This window comes from Melanerpes formicivorus, unplaced genomic scaffold (assembly GCF_026170545.1).
Source record: "Melanerpes formicivorus ecotype bairdi unplaced genomic scaffold, bMelFor1.0.p_v2 SCAF_4, whole genome shotgun sequence".
In the NCBI taxonomy this organism is placed as follows: domain Eukaryota; kingdom Metazoa; phylum Chordata; class Aves; order Piciformes; family Picidae; genus Melanerpes; species Melanerpes formicivorus.
Window position 1 is genome coordinate 22,947,352 of NW_027142356.1, and position 21,353 is coordinate 22,968,704.

Consider the following 21,353-nt stretch of genomic DNA (forward strand, 5'->3'; position numbering starts at 1 on the left):
GCAACTATGAGAATGTTAAGGCTAAAAAAAGATTAAGCAAGAAATAGTCTCAAAATTCAAATCCACAGCATTCTTAATTTCCACAAATTGCACAGAAAATCTCTTTGATATTTGGCATGGATGAAACACTCAAGCACTACTGCAACAGCTTGTATGTTTTTGAAATTAATTGACTTAAAATTGCCTGAGATGAGCTTGTTTGAGAGCTAGTTCAACTGCTACAACCAACTTTCATCAACTGAAGTCTCCACAGAAACCCAGTGGAAGCCTGTTACTGAACCAGGACTTCATACACTATAATTCACATAGTTACTGCCCATTTCTGCTATTTTACTGACCTCTACAAACAGCTATCAAAGGTTTTCTGCCCTGTTGATTCCAACTATATGACTTAAGTTTCAGCCTCTGATGTTAAGAGAATATATTTAGCGCCTAAAAAAAAATATTCAGATATTCAAAGCAATTTAAAACCACTAATTTGCCTAAGTAACAAGTTAGTGAAAAGCTCCTCTGGAAGTAAATGCAAAAAGGTAAAAAACGTGCTTCTAAAAAATTAAGTATCAAGACATCAGAAAACTGTCAGTTTCTGGAGTAGGGACTTTTACACATCCTCTGCTTCCTCAGAGTGGCAGAAGAGAAAATAGAGAGAAACAACAGTGAAACTTGCAGAGAACAACTATACATAGCTTTAAGATGTTGGTGTCTGGATATGTGCAGAAACTATTTATGATCTACGCAATGCATATAATTACAAACAAAAAGCAATCTCTAAAAGATCACTGTATATGAAAGATCACTGTATATGAGAACGGACTGTCCCCCAAAGATAAAAAAATCCTGGGTAGGGAATTGGCGGGTCTCATAGACAGGGCTTTAAACTAGTTTCGAAGGGGGAAGGGGCTGAAGAGAGTCCTCTCAGACAAGAGTCTGGGGGCGACAAGCTAGAGTTGGAGGTGAAACCAGCAACCCAGCTGAAGTGCATGTACACTAATGCACGAAGCATGGGTAACAAACAGGAGGAGCTGGAAGCCTTGATGCAGCAGGAAAATTATGATATAGTTGCCATCACAGAGACGTGGTGGGACGACTCACATGACTGGAGCGCTGCAATTGACGGTTACAAGCTCTTCAGGAGAGACAGGCGAGGAAGAAGGGGTGGAGGGGTGGCCCTGTACATCAGAAAGACACTAGATGCCATTGAGATGGAGATTAGGGATGATCGGGTTGAATGCTTGTGGATAAGAATTAGAGGGAAGACCAGCAGGGCAGACACCCTGGTTGGAGTCTGTTATAGACCACCCAACCAGGAGGAAGATGTTGACGAAGCATTCTATAGGCAGCTTAGGGCTGTCTCAAGATCTCCGGACCTTGTTCTCATGGGTGACTTCAACCTGCCTGACATCTGCTGGGAACTCAACACGGCAGAGAGGAGACAGTCTAGAAGGTTTTTAGAATGCATGGAGGACAGCTTCTTATCCCAGGTGCTGCGAGAGCCTACCAGGGGCAAGGCTATGCTTGACCTCCTCTTCACCAACAGGGAAGGACTGGTGGGTGATGTGGTGGTTGGAGGGTGTTTGGGGTCCAGTGACCACGAGATAATTGAATTCTCGGTTTTTGGTCAAGCCAAGAGGGGCGGCAAGAAGACCTCCACTCTGGACTTCCGGAGGGCAGACTTTGGGTTACTCAAGGAACTAATTCAGAGGGTTCCTTGGGATAAAGTCCTTAAAAACAAAGGGGTCCAGGAGAGCTGGACCTACTTCAATGAAGAATTGTTGAAGGCTCAGGGACAGGCTGTGCCAATGTGCCAGAAGATGAGCCGCCGGGGCAGACGGCCAGCCTGGATGGTTCATGAACTTTTAATGGAACTGAGGGAAAAAAAGAGGGTGTATCACCTTTGGAAGCGAGGGGAGGCAACCCACAGAATGTTTAAGGATGTTGCTAGGTCTTGTAGGAAGAGAATTAGGGAGGCAAAAGCACACTTGGAACTTAAACTGGCCTCTACTGTGAAGGACAACAAAAAGTCCTTCTATAAATACATTAATAGTAAGAGGAAGGGGAAGGAAAACCTCCACTCCTTGGTGGATACGGAGGGGAACATTGTAACCAAGGATAAGGAAAAGGCAGAGATACTTAACACCTTCTTTGCCTCAATTTTTACTAGAAGGGCAGAACGTCTTCCTGACAGCTGGTCTGCAGAGCTAGCAGAAGGAGCCAGGGAGCTGCACAGTTTCCCTATGTTCCATGAGGCGGTAGTTGGAACTCTCCTTAGCAGCTTGGATCCCCACAAGTCCATGGGACCAGATGGGATTCATCCTAGGGTGCTGAGAGAGCTGGCAGATGAGCTGGCCAAGCCACTCTCCATAATTTTCCAGCAGTCCTGGCTCACTGGCGAGGTCCCAGAGGACTGGAAGCTGGCCAACGTGGTGCCCATCCATAAGAAGGGCCGGTTGGATGAGCCAGGGAATTACAGGCCTGTCAGCCTGACCTCAGTGCCAGGCAAGATCATGGAACAGGTCATCCTGAGTTCAATAACACAACACTTACAGGATGGCCAAGGGATCAGGCCTAGCCAGCATGGATTTAGGAAGGGCAGGTCCTGCCTGACCAACCTGATCTCCTTCTATGATCAGGTGACCCGCCTGGTGGATGTGGGGAGGCCTGTTGATGTAGTCTACCTGGACCTCAGCAAGGCCTTTGACACCGTCCCCCATAGCAAACTGCTGGCCAAGCTGTCAGCCCATGGCTTGGACGGGAGCACACTGCGATGGGTTAGGAACTGGCTGGAGGGCCGAGCCCAGAGAGTGGTGGTGAATGGTGCCACATCCAGCTGGCAACCAGTCACTAGTGGTGTGCCCCAAGGATCAGTGCTGGGCCCTGTGCTCTTTAACATCTTTATTGATGATCTGGATGAGGGCATTGAGTCCATCATCAGTAAATTTGCTGACGACACCAAGCTGGGGGCAAGAGTTGATCTGCTGGAGGGTAGAGAGGCTCTGCAGAGAGACCTGGACAGGCTGGACAGATGGGCAGAATCCAACGGCATGAGATTTAACACATCCAAATGCCGGGTTCTGCACATTGGCCACAACAACCCCATGCAGTGCTACAGGCTGGGGTCAGAGTGGCTAGAGAGCAGCCAGGCAGAGAGGGATCTGGGGGTGCTGGTTGATGGTAGGCTTAACATGAGCCTGCAGTGTGCCCAGGCAGCCAAGAGGGCCAATGGCATCCTGGCCTGCATCAAGAACAGTGTGGCCAGCAGGAGCAGGGAGGTCATTCTGCCCCTGTACACTGCACTGGTTAGGCCACACCTCGAGTACTGTGTCCAGTTCTGGGCCCCTCAGTTTAGGAAGGATGTTGACTTGCTGGAACGAGTCCAGAGAAGAGCAACAAAGTTGGTGAGGGGTTTGGAACACAAGCCCTATGAGGAGAGGCTGAGGGAGCTGGGGCTGCTTAGCCTGGAGAAGAGGAGACTTAGGGGTGACCTTATCACTCTCTACAACTACCTGAAGGGAGGTTGTAGACAGGCTGATGATGGTCTCTTCTCCCAGGCACCCAGTACCAGAACAAGAGGACACAGTCTCAAGCTGCGCCAGGGGAGGTTCAGGTTGGATGTTAGGAAGAAGTTCTATACAGAAAGAGTGATTGCGCTATGGAACGGGTTGCCCGGGGAGGTGGTGGAGTCGCCGTCATTGAAGGTGTTCAGAAGGAGACTTGACGGGGTGCTTGGTGCCATGGGTTAGCTGTTTGGGTGGGTTGGATTGGTTGATGGGTTGGACACGATGATCTTGAAGGTCTCTTCCAACCTGGTTTGGTTTATTCTAATAAAGGTTTATTCTAATTCTAATCCAATACATATTTGACTTATGCTTGATGCATAAACCAGATGCGTGCAAATGCACAAGAAGGATACTGCCTCTGCTCACACTGTCAAGAAGCGGCTTTGGATCGCATTCCCACTGATTTAGATAGTTATCTTTAGTTTAAGACAAAATCCTGGGAGAAGGAAAAAGGAAGAGCTATCAACAGATGAACTGCAGCACAACAGAAATCTTGTTGACACTGAGAACTCAGGATGTTGCTGGCATCAGAGTAAACGATTCCTATGGCTACACTTCCACTCACATTTAGTAACAGATTATGCCATATTGGTGTCTCCAAAGCATTGTAACAATAGATAAACAGTATGAAGAACAAATAGCTATCACATGCAGAACCTGATCTGACAAATTATTAAGTATATGACAACATTGGATACACACTGTTTTCAGGCTTTGCAACTGACTTAAATGGAAGCACCAATGTTAAGTATTTGCAGTTGGTGGTATGCTGGAAAGCCTTTGCTATGTGTTGGTTTAAGCTAATAAAGTCAACTTAACTCAAAATGTAGCAGACTTGAAAAAAGATAGATTGCAAAGATGCACTGACTTAACAAAAAGGATATGTTAAATATTTTTTTTTCCTGAAAGCACATTGGCATGTGGCACCTCAGAAATACACCTAAATCTGTAGCCAAACAAATACAGACAGCCAACCTGCTTAAGCATGTCTGCAATAGCGATCTAAGCAATCATCTATATTTAAGGTTAAAATGCAGAACAAGGGCTTCATAAAGACAAATGTTTGTATCTAAACTTAAACAACTGTACTACTGCTGTACACTCAACCTAATTCCAGTTTGAAGCTAAATATAGGGCCAAAGTTGAATAAACCAGAGTATTGAAAAACATCCTTCTCTTAAATAAAAAGTTATTTGAATCATGAAAATTATTAAGAGATACAATTCTGTATATATACACACATAAGGGTTGGGGGTTTTTGTACATAAACATATACATATGTATATGTAGTCAGGCAAGTAGTTGAAGATATCTTCTATTTTTTCCATTGACAAAGTTCAATGTAAAGAACTGCATTCAAACCTGGTTTTAAACACCTACCTTAACCAACTGAAACATAGCCTGCTGAAGAAAGATAGCCTTGTATACAATTTGCCATTGGTTGATTTATACATGATCAGGTTTGTCATCAAAAATTCAATGATCATCAGAACACTACCTTCTCATTGTTTACAAACCAATTAATTCCTTCTGTAATTTACAAAAAGGGATTGTTTAGAAATAGAGGAAGAAATTAATAAACTTTATTTATTTAGAATAAACCAAACCAGGTTGGAAGAGACCTTCAAGATCATCGCGTCCAACCCATCAACAAATCCAACCCACCTAAACAACTAAACCATGGCACCAAGCACCCCATCAAGTCTCCTCCTGAACACCTCCAATGACCACCATTCCACCACCTCCTTGGGCAGCCCATTCCAATGGCCAATCACTCTTTCTGCATAGAACTTCTTCCTAACATCCAACCTGAACCTCCCCTGGCACAGCCTGAGACTGTGTCCTCTTGTTCTGGTACTGGCTGCCTGGGAGAAGAGACCATCATCCGCCTGTCTACAACCTCCCTTCAGGTAGTTGTAGAGAGTGATAAGGTCACCCCTGAGTCTCCTCTTCTCCAGGCTGAGCAACCCCAGCTCCCTCAGTCTTTCCTCACCAACTTTGTTGCTCTTCTAATGATGTGCACAAAACTTCATTTAGGAGACTGTATAACAGCGTTTACATTTTAGAGTTGTAAAAAGGCTGCAACACTTTCGTTGTTGTTTCCCTTTTTTGTAGTTTTATTACTACAACACAGAAAGTGATTTTTTGACTATACGTTGCTCCTCTAGCTAAAGGAAGATTTTGATAACCAGAATATCTGCTTTCAAACTCATGATTTCCTCTCTTAGGTGCAAAAGGAAAATCAAGTCTTTAGAATTCATCCAAATCTGCTGATATGTTAAGAGATCACATCACACATACACAAGCATCATTCATAATTTTTCAATTGTGTAAGACTGAAAAACATTGCATGTTTATGCAACTATCACCTAGCAGAAGTATCTTCATACTTCAACTTCACTTGGACCCACAGCTAGAGGTATAAAACCCCAACAATGCAAAAGATTCCCATTCTCAGCCACTCAGCATGCTAAAGGCCTGAGCAAAAGCATACAAATGGGAAGAGAGCTGAAGGCATTATTCAATTGTTTCATCTCAAGGAAACAGTTTTCTAGAACTGACATGCAGAAATAGATTTTAAATTAGCCTAAGTTACCTAAAATATAATTGCCCCAAGTATCTATCTATGACAGTAAACATGGCAAAACCTAAGAGATGAAGATGCTTCAGGTAGAACGTGAATGACAAGACTGGGACTTTTTTCCCTAAGGAAAAAGGAAAAAAAAAAAAGCATATAACTTAACTATGTGTGCGGTCTGGCAATTAAATTACAGAACATGACACTCAGATTAATCAGATTCCAGAGCTTTTTTCATTATTCCATTAAGACAAATGGAAGACTCACAACAAACTCTATTTATCTTTTGCAGCCTAAAGTTTATTCCTGGTATTATACACACGCTTAATAACAGTTTTGTCCCCCTTAAGAGTACAAAAAGAGCCAGGAGAAGAGAGTTTATAATGAGTAAAAAGAAACAATTGGAACAACTTCAGTAACTCAGCCTGATAAGAACTTTTTATAGATTTTGTACAATAGTTTAAACATAACAAATAGCTTACAGCTGCCTGAAAAACCAGGCAGACCAAACAGCATTTTGTTTAAATTTATTCCCATGAAGCTTTCACACTATACAGCATGTTACTGAAATAAGAGCAAGAAACTTCCTCACTTTTTCCTATAGTCCTTATCTTCCAGTCCCCTCAGTGACACTGAAACATCACTACTCTAATCACATTATAATAATATATTGGAAAGAAAACTCCTAGAATTCAGGGAAAACTGAAACAAGCAAAGAACAGAAACCAGCAAAAGTGTTTTGCATGCTGAGTTTTCTTATATAAAGCAGTAAGAAAAACGTTTAATTAGGAAAAGTCCTCTGTTAAGACAAACACATACCCAAATATTGGCAGCAAATGGTTCTATACACCAGATTTTTAAGCCTTAAATGAGTTCAAAAGGAACTCAGAAAGCTTAAAAGCACAGAGTCAGGCGTTTTTCTAATGAAAGGACACTAGACATTCCATCCAATGACGACTGAAGCTGCAGTCTTTTAGTAAAAAAAAAAGTTTCCATCCGTCACATGGGCAGGACAGAACTTGTCAGAATTCCACAGGCATTTCTTATTACTACAAACAAGACAGAATTAGAATGTAGCACTGCGTTTCTTCTTCTTCTTAAACATAAGGAACCAACAAGATGTACTGAGTAGTGCTACATCACATTCCCACATGACTGCAGCTAATATGCTTCCTTCTGAAATGACGTTATGGCAATCTCTTCTTTCTGATGTTCTGCAAAACTAAAGGCATTTTTCTTCAAAGAAGGAGCAACCCTACTTCTTGTTTCCAGGTAAACACATTTGCAATGCATTGCCTTGCAAAATAAAAAACTTCCCATGCTTGGGTATGCACAAACACTGCATTTGCTGGAAAATAAATATGCATTTTCATGCCTGGGCAGCTCAGTGATAAGGTAAGGTGTTAAATAGAAAGTGAGTCCAGAGGAAAGTTTAGTTTTGCAATGAAAGAGTCCTGAAGAAAAAGGTTATACAACTACCTCTTAGTCTATCAAAACTTATTATCAAAGCTGCTCAAATGTTTACTCCAAAATAGCTGTAGAACACAAAAACCCCCAAACCACACACACACAAAAAACCCCAGGATAAATTATGCTTCATTGTTTACATCTGAATTGTACATCACCTAGACGAACGGCTCCATGATCATAAGAAGAAAACAAGAAAGCAAAATTACACCTTTCCAAGAAGGTGTAATTGAAATCAGTGTGTTATAGTTTGAGAGCTCTAAACTCTGCTGTGGTCACCTACTCTCATAGAGCACTGTGATAGCAATACAACAAAGTGGCAATGTTTTCTTGTCCCTTTCTGAAGCAACCTCGTAAAAATCAGTACTTGCCTTGTCATTATCATAAGTCAGTAAAGACCCTTGAAAACCTGGCACCGAAATTTTGTGGTGCAATGCATATTGCTTTAGGATAAAACAAAAAATTACCTGGCAAGGGAAAAAAAGGGAAAGCACAGCATTAAGCACTAAGTAACAAACACAAAACAAGATGAATAGAAGCTAAACCTTAGAATTTAAGACTAACGCATTAGTGAACAGACCTAGATGTTAATTCCAAGGAGTTTGCTTTGTTTTGTTTATGAGAAGTCTTGATTATAACCTATTCTGAGTTTAGGTAACACATGCAGGTGTTAACTTGTACAAGACAGTTCAAAAAAGAAAAAACTGTAAATGTCCTTCATCTTCATTGACATCAGAATAAGCATTATGAAAAAAATATTACAGCAGCACAATAATCTATGCTTGCATTGTATCACTTTTCTGCAATTCCATCAAATGTTTAACCCATTTTTGTAAAAGTTTCAAAATATAGTTGACTTCAGGCCAGCACAATAATTACCATGCCAGAAAACACCTACTTCAGATCTTATATGAGTCCACAGATAAAAACTACCTTGGTATTTCTACTTTCTATAGAAAACGGTGATTATATTTTGTCTGTACAAGGACTCTGACCCAGTCAACAACAGCACAAGTTCCTTTTATTGTAACTAATTTATAAGTATTAGATGTGCTACACTGAAGAAGCAATTATTTAAGGAAAAGATAGCTTAGTAGTCAAGTCACAGCAGGATCGAGGTCATCAGGCTTAAAAATAGTAAATCTGGTTTTCTACTTCCACGTGAACTAAAACTCATTACCACTTCAAGGTTTATTCCTGTTTTGCCCCTTAAACACAGATACATCTTCAGCAAAATTTAGTTTTAACTTGGTGTTATTAAATGTCACCTTAATTTTTACATTGTGTTACTGGTAGATCTTAGTGGAATGACAAATCTTAAGAACCCAAAGTCCTCCCTCACTGCAGTGCTACTGATACAAAAATCATGGCCAATTCAGCAGAAACAGAAAAAAAATCCCAGTAATAAAGGCAGTATTTTGTTAGTGAGAGCTCTAATATGGATGTGTTTCCACCTCTGGAAGTTATACACTTTTTAATGCAGCCATGCTTACTATACAACAACTAGCCTGCAATCGCAATCACAATCAAATGGTGTCAGATGATGTTCTCATCATGTATTTTATGTCTTAGTATTTTTAAATACATACTTCTAAGTACTTAAATAACATTTTAATTTATAACAACTCTACGTATTTATAATAGGATAAATACATGTTTCAAATTATAATTTTAATATATATTTAAATGCTTGATTTCCTGCTTTATTTATAAAATGGTTGGATTAAAAAAAATCAGTATCCTCAACACTTAGAATCAATAAGTAGAAACTTATAGACTTGATTGTGGATTACAGAGTACCCAGCATTTTGCACTCTTCAACATTCAGAAAAAGTTTGACACTACTAGTATATCTTTCAAATAAAGTAGTTATTGCAATGTGCAGCATCTGCTTCAGTTTAGTCAACCTCAGATGAAAAGCAAAATAAAACCAGCCCCAAATTCAATAAACTATACCACAGCACCCTCTGCTGGACAGACAAATACAAGAAGAATTGATAGTAAAAGGTAGCAAGGTTAAGGGAAAGACTTCAAAATGGCACACAGATGGTTATGGAAGTACAACTTTCTTTTAACATGCACCAATTAAGATTGATTCTGACACATCTCACCTACGTAGCATACAGCAATACAGTAACAATTTTTGAGTTCCAACACAAGAAAAGTTACTTTTCTCCTGTTTACAACTTCAAAGAGGGACATGACAATTTATCTTTATTTTCAGCTATCTTGTCTCCAAACTTTTTATCCCTTAGAAGTAGCTTTCCACAAACAATTTGATAATTCTTCATAAAAATTTCAGGATTTGGTAGCCTGAAATCGCAGGACCTGTTAAGTCTCATATTTTAAAAGTGGTAGATTAAAACTGCTAGATTAGAACAAAATGAAATCAATATCCTCCAGGATCAGAGACAAGAGTATAGAAGCATATACACTTGATTATGCATTACAGAACACCCAATTCTTTACAGAAATAGTTGCCACTACTAACATGCCTTTTACACAAAAAAGGTTACTGCAATGTGCAATCTTATTATGTCAACTTTAACCATTTCTGAGCTTCAAAGAAGTTCTTCCATTAAAGTTCTAGAAAATTATGTCAAGAGAAGCCTGTTATGCATTGCATTGTAACTTTAGCATTTCTGATAAACATCAAGAAAATCCTTACCCTGTTAAAACTGTGCTCGTGAGAATCTTCCAGCTGTCCATTGCTAGTCACAGGAATTTCTGCTGCAGAATTTTTGGGAGATTCTTGAGCCATTGCACCTTCCTATAGTACAAGAAGAAACAGGTTAGCATTTGTCTTAAACTTTCAATGAGTGACCCACATGAAAATATTTTGATATATAGGTTTCATAACTGCTGATTTTATTTCAAACTCCTATTGGTATACTTTTATTTAATCATACATATAAACCACATTAACATGTTAGTACAGCTCAGACAAAAGTAAGTTAAAGCTTCAAGATCCAAAAGAAAAGAAAACTAAAATTTAACCCATTGATATGGGGGGTGGGAAGGTGTCAGACACTAATGAGACATGGGGCCAACAAAATATTTTCTATGTACACTTGACCCTTAGAATAAGTTCATACATCTCATACTATAAAAAAGGTAAGCCTGGCTTTAAAAAAAAAAAGAAAATGTACTAGCTAATGATAAGAAGTATACAACTTCTAAGTAGTAACAACTCCAAACTTCAAAACTGCTTACTTTATCACAATATAGTGCCACCTTCTGGCTAAACTGCTGGTATGCAACTCTCATTTCATCCACAGCAGAAAATGTAAAGTGAAATGAAGAAACAAGAACTTAAAAGCATCAATTCAATAATCCAAGGCAGTTTCAAAATGCAACTGGGAAATGACTGCTTTTATGAATGACCTGGAAGAGGCATTCCTGTAAGAAATGCACACCAGTTACAAGCACCTGAAGAGGGAATGGCTCACTACCCAAAACTAAGAGTCATCAAAAATACTAGCCCTCTGACAACTCTGCTGAGACAGCTTCATCAGTCAACAAAAAGTGTAAACAGCAGAAAAATCAACATGACACCAAAGCAGTGTTTGTTCAGTTACTTATTAAAAAGTTGTCTTAAGTCTTCAAATCAGCCCAGGCACCTCTCTATGCAAGACATGGTACACTGTCAACAGGTACTTGAGAGTAGGTGCTTTTTTCTCCGAAAGCTCCTAAATCAAACTGAACCAGCTCTTTTCAAAGGCCCAGGAAGAGGCCAGTCGAAGCACCATCAGCTTCTTAAATCACACATGTAGCTTTTAAAGAGTATCCACATAACACAGAAATTTTACTGGTACTTAGGATTGCCTGCATCCTTCTTAACTGGCAACATCTTCTGTCACACCCCACTGCTAATACATCACCCACTTCACTTATGGTCTTCACTTATCACAGAATCACAGAATGTTAGGGGTTGGAAGGGACCTTGAAAGATCACCTAGTCCAACCCCTCCCCGCCAGAGCAGGATCACCTGGAGTAGTTACAATAGTAACCCTGATTTCCTTTGTAAACCTTAGGGCCTTCCAGTCTTTCTCCTATGTCGCTACCTGTGGGCTCCAATAACCATGCTCCTCTAACTCCTGATGACTATCAAAGCTATGTTGCCACAACTTCTTCCAAAGACTATAAACTACTGAGACTTCACCTCTATGGAACTCCAAGTTCTGAGTAAGTTCTGCCTTTTACCCATACAGAGAAAAGAAAGAAAAAGGCCAAGAACAAGCCACACTTAAGAACCACGCGTATGAATTACAATCCAGGGGTTGCATACCAATAAAGTAGCATCCAAAGTGATATATTTTCTACTTTTGAGGACCAAAACCTTTTCTACAACTGACTCAGCAACACTGAGTTAAAAGGTACTCTTTCAAAAATGGTGCTTTAAGAAACACTTCACTGAAATGAGAAGCTAAACATTTTGGTACAAACTCTAAATACAGAGAACAGATTTTAAACAATTTACAGCAAAAAAGTGTGCTGTAAATCTGAGCAAATGTTACTTTATAACACACTAACTTACCCCACCAATCCCTCTCATTCAGCATCCTTTCAGCACTGGAGAGGAATAGTCACGTGCCGTATATTCACATTGCCCAAGCTCCAATATAGTACTGACTACCCACAGCTTTTTTTTGGGGGGGTCATTTTTCATACAAGAGAACAAACTCAAAACTCAGACTTCAAGCAAATGAAAATACTGAAGCAAACCAAAAGGTTTGTTTAATTTATGAATACTTTTAAAACAACAGCATGTAGAAATAGAGTACCTTGAAATGGAAGGAACCCACAAGGATCAGAGATTCCAACTTGGAATTCCTCACAGAGTTGCTATACAGCACCAAAAGATCAAATGTTCTAGGTACCTCCCATATTATTTTAATTCAGGAAATCTCTCCAATAGTTCAAGTTTCTTAAGCTTGTTCTAAATCTCACATCTGATTAAACTACAAGACTCTTGGGAAGTGAACTTGACACAGTTAAGTGAGGTATTTTTCAAAATGCTTGTCCTGTCACAGTTACCAGCATAATGCTGAAATATTACCATAGGCTACCGTAGCTATTGCTGTTCTTTCTTCAAATTGTCATAAATCAGGGAAGTCCTGTACCATGGGGTAATATGCTTCACTTGACAGGGATCACAAACAAAACTACTTCCCCAAATTTAGTAAAAGGCAAAGCAAATACCCAGCTTGGGTGCTTTCTATCTAGAATCTCCAATAATATTGCTAATACAGGACCAGGATACAAGCATATGCATTTATTCAGATGTACACACTCACACATACATGTCTCTAGTAAATACATATTTGAAAACAAAAAATCAACAGCCTCTCTGGACAGCTTTTCAAGCCCAGGACAATCTAGAAGAAATTCACACGTTTTTAAGCATTCCTTACTTAAGTCAAACCTATGTATCAAGTTCAGAGAAGGCAAAACACAACTTGCTAACTTGTTTCATGTTATATCTGAAATAAACCACCATTTATCATTGCTGAAAGCTGGATGTTTCCACCACCCTGCTTTTTCAGTTCCTACTGTGAGCCACAGTGCCTCACCTCCCAGCCACTCACCTGACTGCACAGCAAACACTCAACTCACTGGCCTAGCAACAGACCTTTTCACCAGGTTAATTTTCCACAGTTTCAGTGAACTGAATCAGTTTGCAATGCAGTCAGACAAGTACCAGATATGTGAAGTGAGCAACTGAAAAAGGGAAGTGGGATAAACTGCTAATTTGGCTCAGCCATAACAAGAAATCACCAGCTGCATTTTAGTCAACAGTAAACTAGCACTGCTGCCAAGAACAAGTTCTTCCCTTTTTTTTCTGCCCTTCACTCCAACTCTTCCCCTCATCAGCCTCCCCTATTCCCCAAACTCTTCCCTGGGCCAGAACAATGTATTTGTACAGCACACAAGATTGTGGAAACACTGCAGATTAAAAGAAGGTGACCTCTGATCAAGAAAGGGATAGGTAATTTTTCCACTCAAATCAGCTTTCCAAAACAATTCATCACACAGCTCCAACAATTGTACCTATGAAAGAGAGGGCTAATAATGCAGCAAGAAACCACTGAGAATGAAGGATTGCTCTCAGTCACAGCATCAACTTACTTGAGTAGTGCAGGATGTCAAAATACTTACTCTAACTGCAGGCTACTGGCAAAATCAGCTGCTATTTCTCTTCACCTCTGGCTGCACATTCCTGCAGCCTCACATGCTCATGGCAAACGTACTGATCTAACAGAAAACTAACCCAATAAACCATACAGTATTTCTACTACAACAGTGAGTATGATCACCAAATTGTGTCAAACATATTTGACTGGCTACATATTTTGAGGACTTCAGAAATTTAATTCACAATTTTTAAAATTCACAGACTTCTCCACAAAGAATGTACAAGCTATATCTGCTCCCAAGATAAAAAAAGATTCACCACTCCATTGGCAGATAGAATGTCCTGTTACAGTGAAGTTACACAAAGATTACTGCCTTTTAAATGCCAACCCTTTCTTTCTGTAGCATTCACACTTCCCCCCTGCCAGACTCTACTACATCTAAATCTACTCAACTTACAAAACAAATATCATATCACACTGATACACTACTGGTTGAAATAATGCTGTTATGAATTAACTAGGTTGCTCTTAGTAGTGCCTCAAACCCAACTCCACTCATTCAGGATAGTGTGTATGAACTCATATCCCCATACTAAATTCATTGTGCTATGTATATCAGAATTTCTGGCAGTCTGAAACTGTTGCTGGGATTGGTTGATTTTTCACTAATATGGCTATCACCCAATCACCTCAGAGTCAGACTGGACCTCTTCTGCAGCTGGATGAGATCCATCAAGTACTGTGGATTCACTGCTGTGTTCTGACATACCTGAAAATAAAATAGGTTTAGCATGAATTGATGGGAAAGGAGCTGGAATTTGCACTTAAAGAAACTGAAGTAGGCTTTCAGAAAACATTTTTTTTTCCACAAGTTCTGATAAAGTAAAAAACCCTGCCTCCCCCTTCTGATGACAGCCAGGTCTTTAGCTCTCCAAAATGTAACCAAGAGTAGGAATGCAGTCTAGCAGAAGACAAAGCAACCTTCCCTGCAAAGAGAGCTAAGATTGCTATGTAAAACTCAGGAAGGCAAATAAAGTTCCTCAGCTGTCATTTACTGTCACCGGCAATAACGCACTGACTGCAAAGACCAGAAATTTGTTAAAACATTATTTTATACAAATGGTGCAAGTTTATATTGCTAATCCACCACTGAAACCTAGTGAGCTGTTCAGTCTGTTGTATCTAACTAGAAACAGAATCCCTTTCATTTTATTTACAAAAAGCCCAACAAACAAAAAAAATCCTGCGAACCAAGTCAGTAGCACTGAGCACATGCAGAAGAAATCAAACTTGGTGAGTATAGCGATCCTGAAAGATAAGTTACTTACTTAATATAGCTTAAATAAGAAAAAAAGACCTAAATTTGATTTCAAGTAACTGGCAACTACAGGTGACACTGCAATTCACTCATCTGTGAGAGGAGGAGACAACCAATCATCAAAAATTAAACAGAGTCAGACAGTACTGAGCATCATCATGTGACTTCATCTCATTAAGTTTTTCACCATTTTATTACCTGTTCAGCCACATACCAGACTAAGAAAAATTATAGAGATCACTATTTATATTGTATTTCAATTTCCTAAGTTACAAAACATTTAAGTTAAAACAAATAATAAGGTAAGCAGCTCACATGGCAAAGGAAATAAAACAAAGACAGAAAGGCTGAGACACAGAATTACCCAGATCATTTTACTCTGGATAACCTATTACTTTACTTTGGAAAACCAAATGTGTGAAGTAAGAGTTTGTTTTCAGAAAAACAATTTATTCAGGGCTGTCACTGAATGAAGTCAGATTTTTCACTAACCAATGCAAAATTCCTTTTGAAGTAGCTAAGAAAGAAGTACAACTTCTTTACATGTCTTTTTTAGTTTTCTAGAGTTCTTTTGAATATGAAAGACCATAGAGCCAAAGTGCTGTTTTCCCACACAGTCCTGTCCAAATTCTGCTCATGTCTGAAAACAACCTTCTTGCTTAATAGCTTATTTCCCAGTAGATAACATTTTCATTATAGAGTAGAAGAGTAAGCTCAATTTATGTGCACTGCTCGTTAAACAAGAAAAAAAGCTAACTTCATCTTGTAGCGCAGTCTCGAGTAAGACAATCTGAACCTCAGTTTGACCATATTAATGATCCTGGAGTTATGCTTGTACCCTCATATACAAACTTACATACCATGGTAATGATGCATAAAACTACTGAGTGGGGAAAAAAAAAAAAGGCAGCAAAAATATTTTCTTGATAGCCTTAGGAACTCTAAATAACCTTATCTAGAGGCATGAACAATCTCACAAAGCCATGCAGCAGGCACTGCATATAGCCAAATAATTAAAATCCAAATTATTTCAGCATTTGTTTTACAGCCTTCTCCCCACCAAATTTTTTGTATGATGTTCTACATGGGAAAACCCCCATGCTTGATCCATATTCTGATACCCATTTGAGCCCAAACCCCTGCCCTCATTCATTCCTGCCCCTCTGGACTTGTAATTCTACAAATCCACACAAACTGTGCACCAGAGTAGAACATAGGGTCCGAAATACTGAGAACCTTTCCCACCACAGTAAACCCACATAAAAATTTAACCCTAGTCATTGTAAGTTCTGCCTGCCATAAATAAAACAGCACACTTTAATGCTCTGTGAGTCTCCAGATTAACCAAAGCATGGGCTCCCATTATGGTTTCAACTTCTACCAAAAGAGAAGAAAACAGCTGAGCAAGATAATGCCTCAGCTTCTTTTTATTTGTCTTCCAATCTACTGTTCTCCCGTATTATTTATTCCTCACATTTTAATGGTGTGTACATATATAATTGGACTTGATGATTGTAAAGGTCTTTTTCAACCAAAACAATCCTATGGTTCTATATGTAAGTCAACTTCTACATGATTCAGACGGTTGTTTGGTGTTGCAGTCATCAAATGACATCCTATCTCAGCCCCACAAAAGAATCCTTCCATTACCTTTTCTAGAGAATCAAGACTTTGATAACAAAGCCACTAACTGCAAATTAGTGTCACTAACGGGCTTCTTGTTACCAGCATCATCAAGCATAAAAATGCACCTACTAGAAACTGAAACTATTCTGGTTGCAAGATAAAAGGCTGCAAGGGGGCTTCAGTTAAAAATGATTGAACAAAAAATCTACTACAAGCAACACATGAACTGCTTCTAGTTTCTAAGTATCACATGCAACACCTGCTTGTCACAACACCAAAGTGTTTCCATGTTTTGAGAACAGAAAGCCAGCTGCAAAATACAAATTGGAACACTTAAAACAGTAATTGTCAGGGTGTGGAGTAACTCCCAGGGGCATGAGATTCGTATAGCATCTAAAGTTTTCCTTCTTCACCAACAAATTGATTTCCCCTTCTCTCCCTCGAAACCCACCTTACACCCTGCTCGCTCTCTCCGCGTGCCCACAACTCCCCAAGGGCAAGAACACTCTCATGAACCCCGGAGAGAAGCCAGGAGATAGGATAACCCCAGCCGTACCGCACTCCCGACCCTTCCGGCGGTATCGCTCGCCCACTGCACCCTGGACGGCGGGTGCAGACCCTTGATGGAACCGGCAAGGGGTTGAGAGCTGTCCTAAGGCCGTGACAAGGCCTAGCCACCCACTTCCCGCACCCACGGGCTGCCGGGGAAGCGGAGGCCGCTTTCACAGTCCGACACGTATGATGGGGCGGGGCAGGGCGGGAGGTGAGGTGCGGCCCTCCTGGCCCCGCTGCAGGGACCCCCGCGCCAAGCTGGACTGGGCCGGGCCCGATCAGACCCGACCCCAGGGCCCAACGGCCCCCCTCGGCCTCACCCCGGCCCTCACCTGCCGGCGGCGCTGCAGCGGCCCCGGGGGCGTCGTGCCGAGGGGGAAGGGAGGACGGGACGGAGAGAGGAAGGGGGTGAGGGAGGAAGCCGGACGGGGTGGCGCCGCTGTCCCCTCTCCAGCTTTATTTTCTTCCTTCTCCGGTACCACCAGGAGCCGGAAGCGCTTGGCCGGAAAAGCAGCTGACGACGGCCTCGGCAGGGAGGCGCGGCGGGCAACGGCCTCTCTAGACTGTAGCGGGCGTGTCTATGGTCGCTGCCCCGCCGAGCTGTAGCCATAGTAACCAGAGCTAGGGCTGCCGCTCCTCACCCGCCGGCAGCACCGCCTGCCTTGCCCTGCCCTGCCCTGCCTTGCCTTGCCCTGCTCTGCCCTGTCCTACCCGCGCACTGCCGTCGCTTGTATTTCACTACCGCCTGGTGGATGCCCTCGGGGGCGCCCAAAGGCAGGGAAGTGGTGGCATGGGGCTTCTCACCCCTCTCCGCTGGCTCCTCTCAGGGGAGCCTAGGAGTACAGTGGTCACTGCAGTGACTATGCTGGTGACGGCGTCGGCGACCAGCGTGTGTGCGGGCAGGCGCTCCCCGTCAGGACTGAGGCTCTCTGCTGGGCCTGCGGCTCCGCGCAGGCGGCGGCCCCTGGCTGAGGAGCCTGTTCCCGGGCTGAGGCGCCTGCTCCCAGACTGAGGGGCCCGCAGACTTGAAGTTTCGTGACGCTGGCGTGTGTGCTAGCTGGAAGCAGGAGGCTATTCCAGCCTCTGCCAAGTGCCATGCGTGTGAGATCAGAGAGCGGGGCTTCAAAACGGGCCTCGGGGAAGGCGCCCGGAGCCGAAAGCGGCAGAGCAGAAGAACGCCCGCCCGGGGCTGGACGCGTGCGCCTGATAGTGGGCGCTCTGTAGCATGGCAGAGTCTTCGGGGAGTCATCTCTCCGAACCCGTAGTGAGGAGGAAAAAAAGCATATCCATACAGGAAAAAATTGACATCATAAGTGCTGTGGAGAGCGGCAAGAAAAAGGCAGACATCGCAGCCAAGTATGGCATAAAGAGGAATTCTTTGTCTTCAATTATGAAGAATAAAGAAAAAGTTTTGGAAGCCTTTGAATCTTTACGGTTTGATCCTAAGAGAAAAAGATTAAGGACTGCTTTTTATACCGACCTGGAGGAGGCATTAGTGAAGTGGTACAGAATTGCTCAGTGCTTGAACGTGCCAGTAAACGGTCCGATGTTGCGCCTCAAGGCTAATGATTTTGCCCAGAAGCTTGGACACAATGATTTTAAATGCAGTAATGGCTGGCTCGATCGTTTCAAGTCAAGGTATGGGTTAGTTTTCAGAGCTCAGCTTGTAGAAACAGCTCCTACTGCTACAGTGGATGCTCCAACTCTTTGGTACCAAAATGTTCTTCCATATTATGTAAATGATTATCAGCCAAAAAGTGTGTTTTGTGTACAGGAGACTGGATTGTTGTATCAGATGTTACCCCACGACACGTTTGCATTTAAAGGGGAAACTTGTTCCGTGGGTAACCTAAGCAAAGAGAGAATAACTGTAGTGACAGGTACCAATATGGATGGCTCTGAGAAACTTCCTTTGCTTGTTATAGGAAAAATCAAAAGTTCACAGTTTTTCAAAGATGTGAAGTCACTACCTGTGGACTATGAAGCAAATGATACAGCATTGATGACTTCAGAAGTATTTGAACAGTGGATGCGTAAACTTGATGACAGATTTCAAGCACAGCATCGACAAGTAGTTATTCTTGTTGATTCTTTCTCTGCACACACAGCAGTGAAGAACCTGAAGTCTGTTGAATTAGTGTTCTCTCCTTCAGACTCTTCCTGCATAGCTACAAAACAAGGGGTCATCAGAAGCCTGAAGGTTAAATACAGGCACTGTCTTATTAAGAGATTCATTGACTGTGTGAAAGGTAATAAAGAGTTTATGCTGACTCTTCTTGATGCAATTGAGATGCTGAACCTGTGCTGGAAGAAAATAACACCAGAGACTATTGTAAAAAGCTATAATGAATCAGGATTCAAATTAGAAACCGAGACAAATGGTAATGACATAGAGACTGAAAGCGATTTTGATTTGATTGCACATGCACAGGCAGCTGGAGTGGAGTTTCCAGAAGGTTTATCTTTTGAAGAATACACAGCTTTAGATGATGACTTGATAACTTGCAAAATGCCAGCAAATAATGAGACAATGTGCATCAAAGAAAGCATACTGGATAATGCTGAGATATTTGTGGGTGATGAAGATGAGGATGAAGATGATCAATTTCAAGTTGCTGAACAGCCTTCACCATCAAAAAATGAGGCTTTGAGTGCTTTAGATACTCTTAGAAAGTTTCTCAGAAGTCAAGACGCAAATGATTCTCTTCATGATTCCCTATCTGACCTGGAGAACTTTATTGAACATGTAGCATGTAAATAGATATTTTAGCAAAGTGTGAAAGCACGTACCTGGGGGGGGGGGGGGAAGGGGGAGGGGGAAGTGTAAGTACACAAAACCAGGCAGTTTCATGAGTGTTGCTGCAATGTTCTCAGATGCCTAGATATAAAGAAATTTGAAATTAAGAAAAAAGGCTGTGAACTGCAGTTTCCCATTAAATCAGGAGGAAAGAGCAGACTTTGGGGTGGAGACAGGAAATTAGTTGAATCTTTAAAATGATAACTGTAGTAAGTGCATTGAAAGCAAGAACAATTCCTTGAGCAGTTAGGTGCACTCGTGAACTGATGCCCACTTGGAATTCTTTCTTCAAGAAGACATTAGCACTGCTTCACATTGATAATCTCACTGATGTCTGTGGCATTACTGAGGGTGAACCAGGATATATTTATCAGGTCGGTGCTTTTGATACTTAAAGAAAAAAATGAGCATGTAACAGTGATTACATGCTTAAGTTCTGACAACTAAGGGGGGTTTAATTTTTGATTAAAATGTTTTTTTGCCGTGTTCAAGAATTCTGGCCATAGTTTACTCTTGCAGCAAATGACAGACAGCAGAAAGTTAGCAGCTTTGGGTGTATTTTGTTTGTTTAAAAACTGCTCACATTTGACTACACACGAATAGCACAACCATTTATCAGGGAGTCAAAAGACAAACCTTCTTCTCTGAAGAGGTCAAAAAGGAAGGTCATTCTCTCTCTTTTAGCCTTTTTGGTATTTGGATTTGAGGTAGGTCCTTTTGTGCAACTCCATGTGTTGCTATAGTAAATACGGAAAAAAATCTTACGTAGTAACTGCACTCAAAAGCTTACTGAACTTATTATTAACTGTAACTTGAAGGCTTTGCTGTAGGATTCAGTTCACCAGTGTGGTTTATTATTGTAAGTACTATTAAGAGGTGTGGGTTGCATGCATGCTGTGTGAGGCTAAGTAAATCACAGTATGTTTACCCATCTTCAACTATGCATTTCAAGCAATGAAATCATAGGAGAGTCAAAACACTCAATGTATGTGAGACAGGCTGCTTGTGACTTTTTTCAAACCCTGTTCTAAATATTTCCCATACTTACCCATTTTTATGTTTTTGAACGTTAGAGACAGTCATTTTTCTAATTAAAGAAAATTGGGTGAAAAAGGGTGGAAGCCCTTTAGGAAACCTGTGTAATAAACAATCTAGTATGGTGCCTATAATTAAACCCTGAGAAACAATCTCTTGCTTATTTGAGTCTTACATTTTGGAGGGCAGTCTAGCCATCTGTGAAAGCATTTCAGAAAATAGAACAAATTGTTGGAGAAGTGAAGACTTTGCTAAGCTTGTTTGAGGTTCCTATAAATGCCACAA

General features: G+C 41.2%; 2 protein-coding genes across 9 annotated transcripts in view; one reads left to right on the top strand and one right to left on the bottom strand.

Moving 5' to 3' along the window:
- Positions 1-17,752, bottom strand: part of ARFIP1 (ADP ribosylation factor interacting protein 1) — a 42,601-nt gene extending 24,849 nt beyond the window's left edge. For 5 of the 8 annotated variants that reach the window (XM_068137279.1, XM_068137277.1, XM_068137281.1 and 2 more), the window contains exons 1-3: positions 17,569-17,752; positions 14,430-14,509; positions 10,271-10,372 (exon numbers count right to left, since the gene is read on the bottom strand). In XM_068137279.1, the coding sequence (XP_067993380.1) occupies positions 10,271-10,372; positions 14,430-14,507 (180 nt within the window). In that variant the 5' untranslated portion in view covers positions 14,508-14,509; positions 17,569-17,752. Of the gene's footprint in view, positions 1-10,270; positions 10,373-14,429; positions 14,510-17,135; positions 17,199-17,568 lie in introns of those variants that run through there. The other 3 variants (XM_068137283.1, XM_068137276.1, XM_068137280.1) reach the window with 3 other exon arrangements.
- A 618-nt stretch (positions 17,753-18,370) lies between these two features.
- TIGD4 (tigger transposable element derived 4) lies at positions 18,371-19,997 on the top strand. Its single transcript, XM_068171186.1, has one exon. The coding sequence runs from the start codon at positions 18,462-18,464 to the stop codon at positions 19,995-19,997; it is 1,536 nt and encodes a 511-aa protein (XP_068027287.1). The 5' UTR covers positions 18,371-18,461.
- Positions 19,998-21,353: the final 1,356 nt, after the last annotated feature.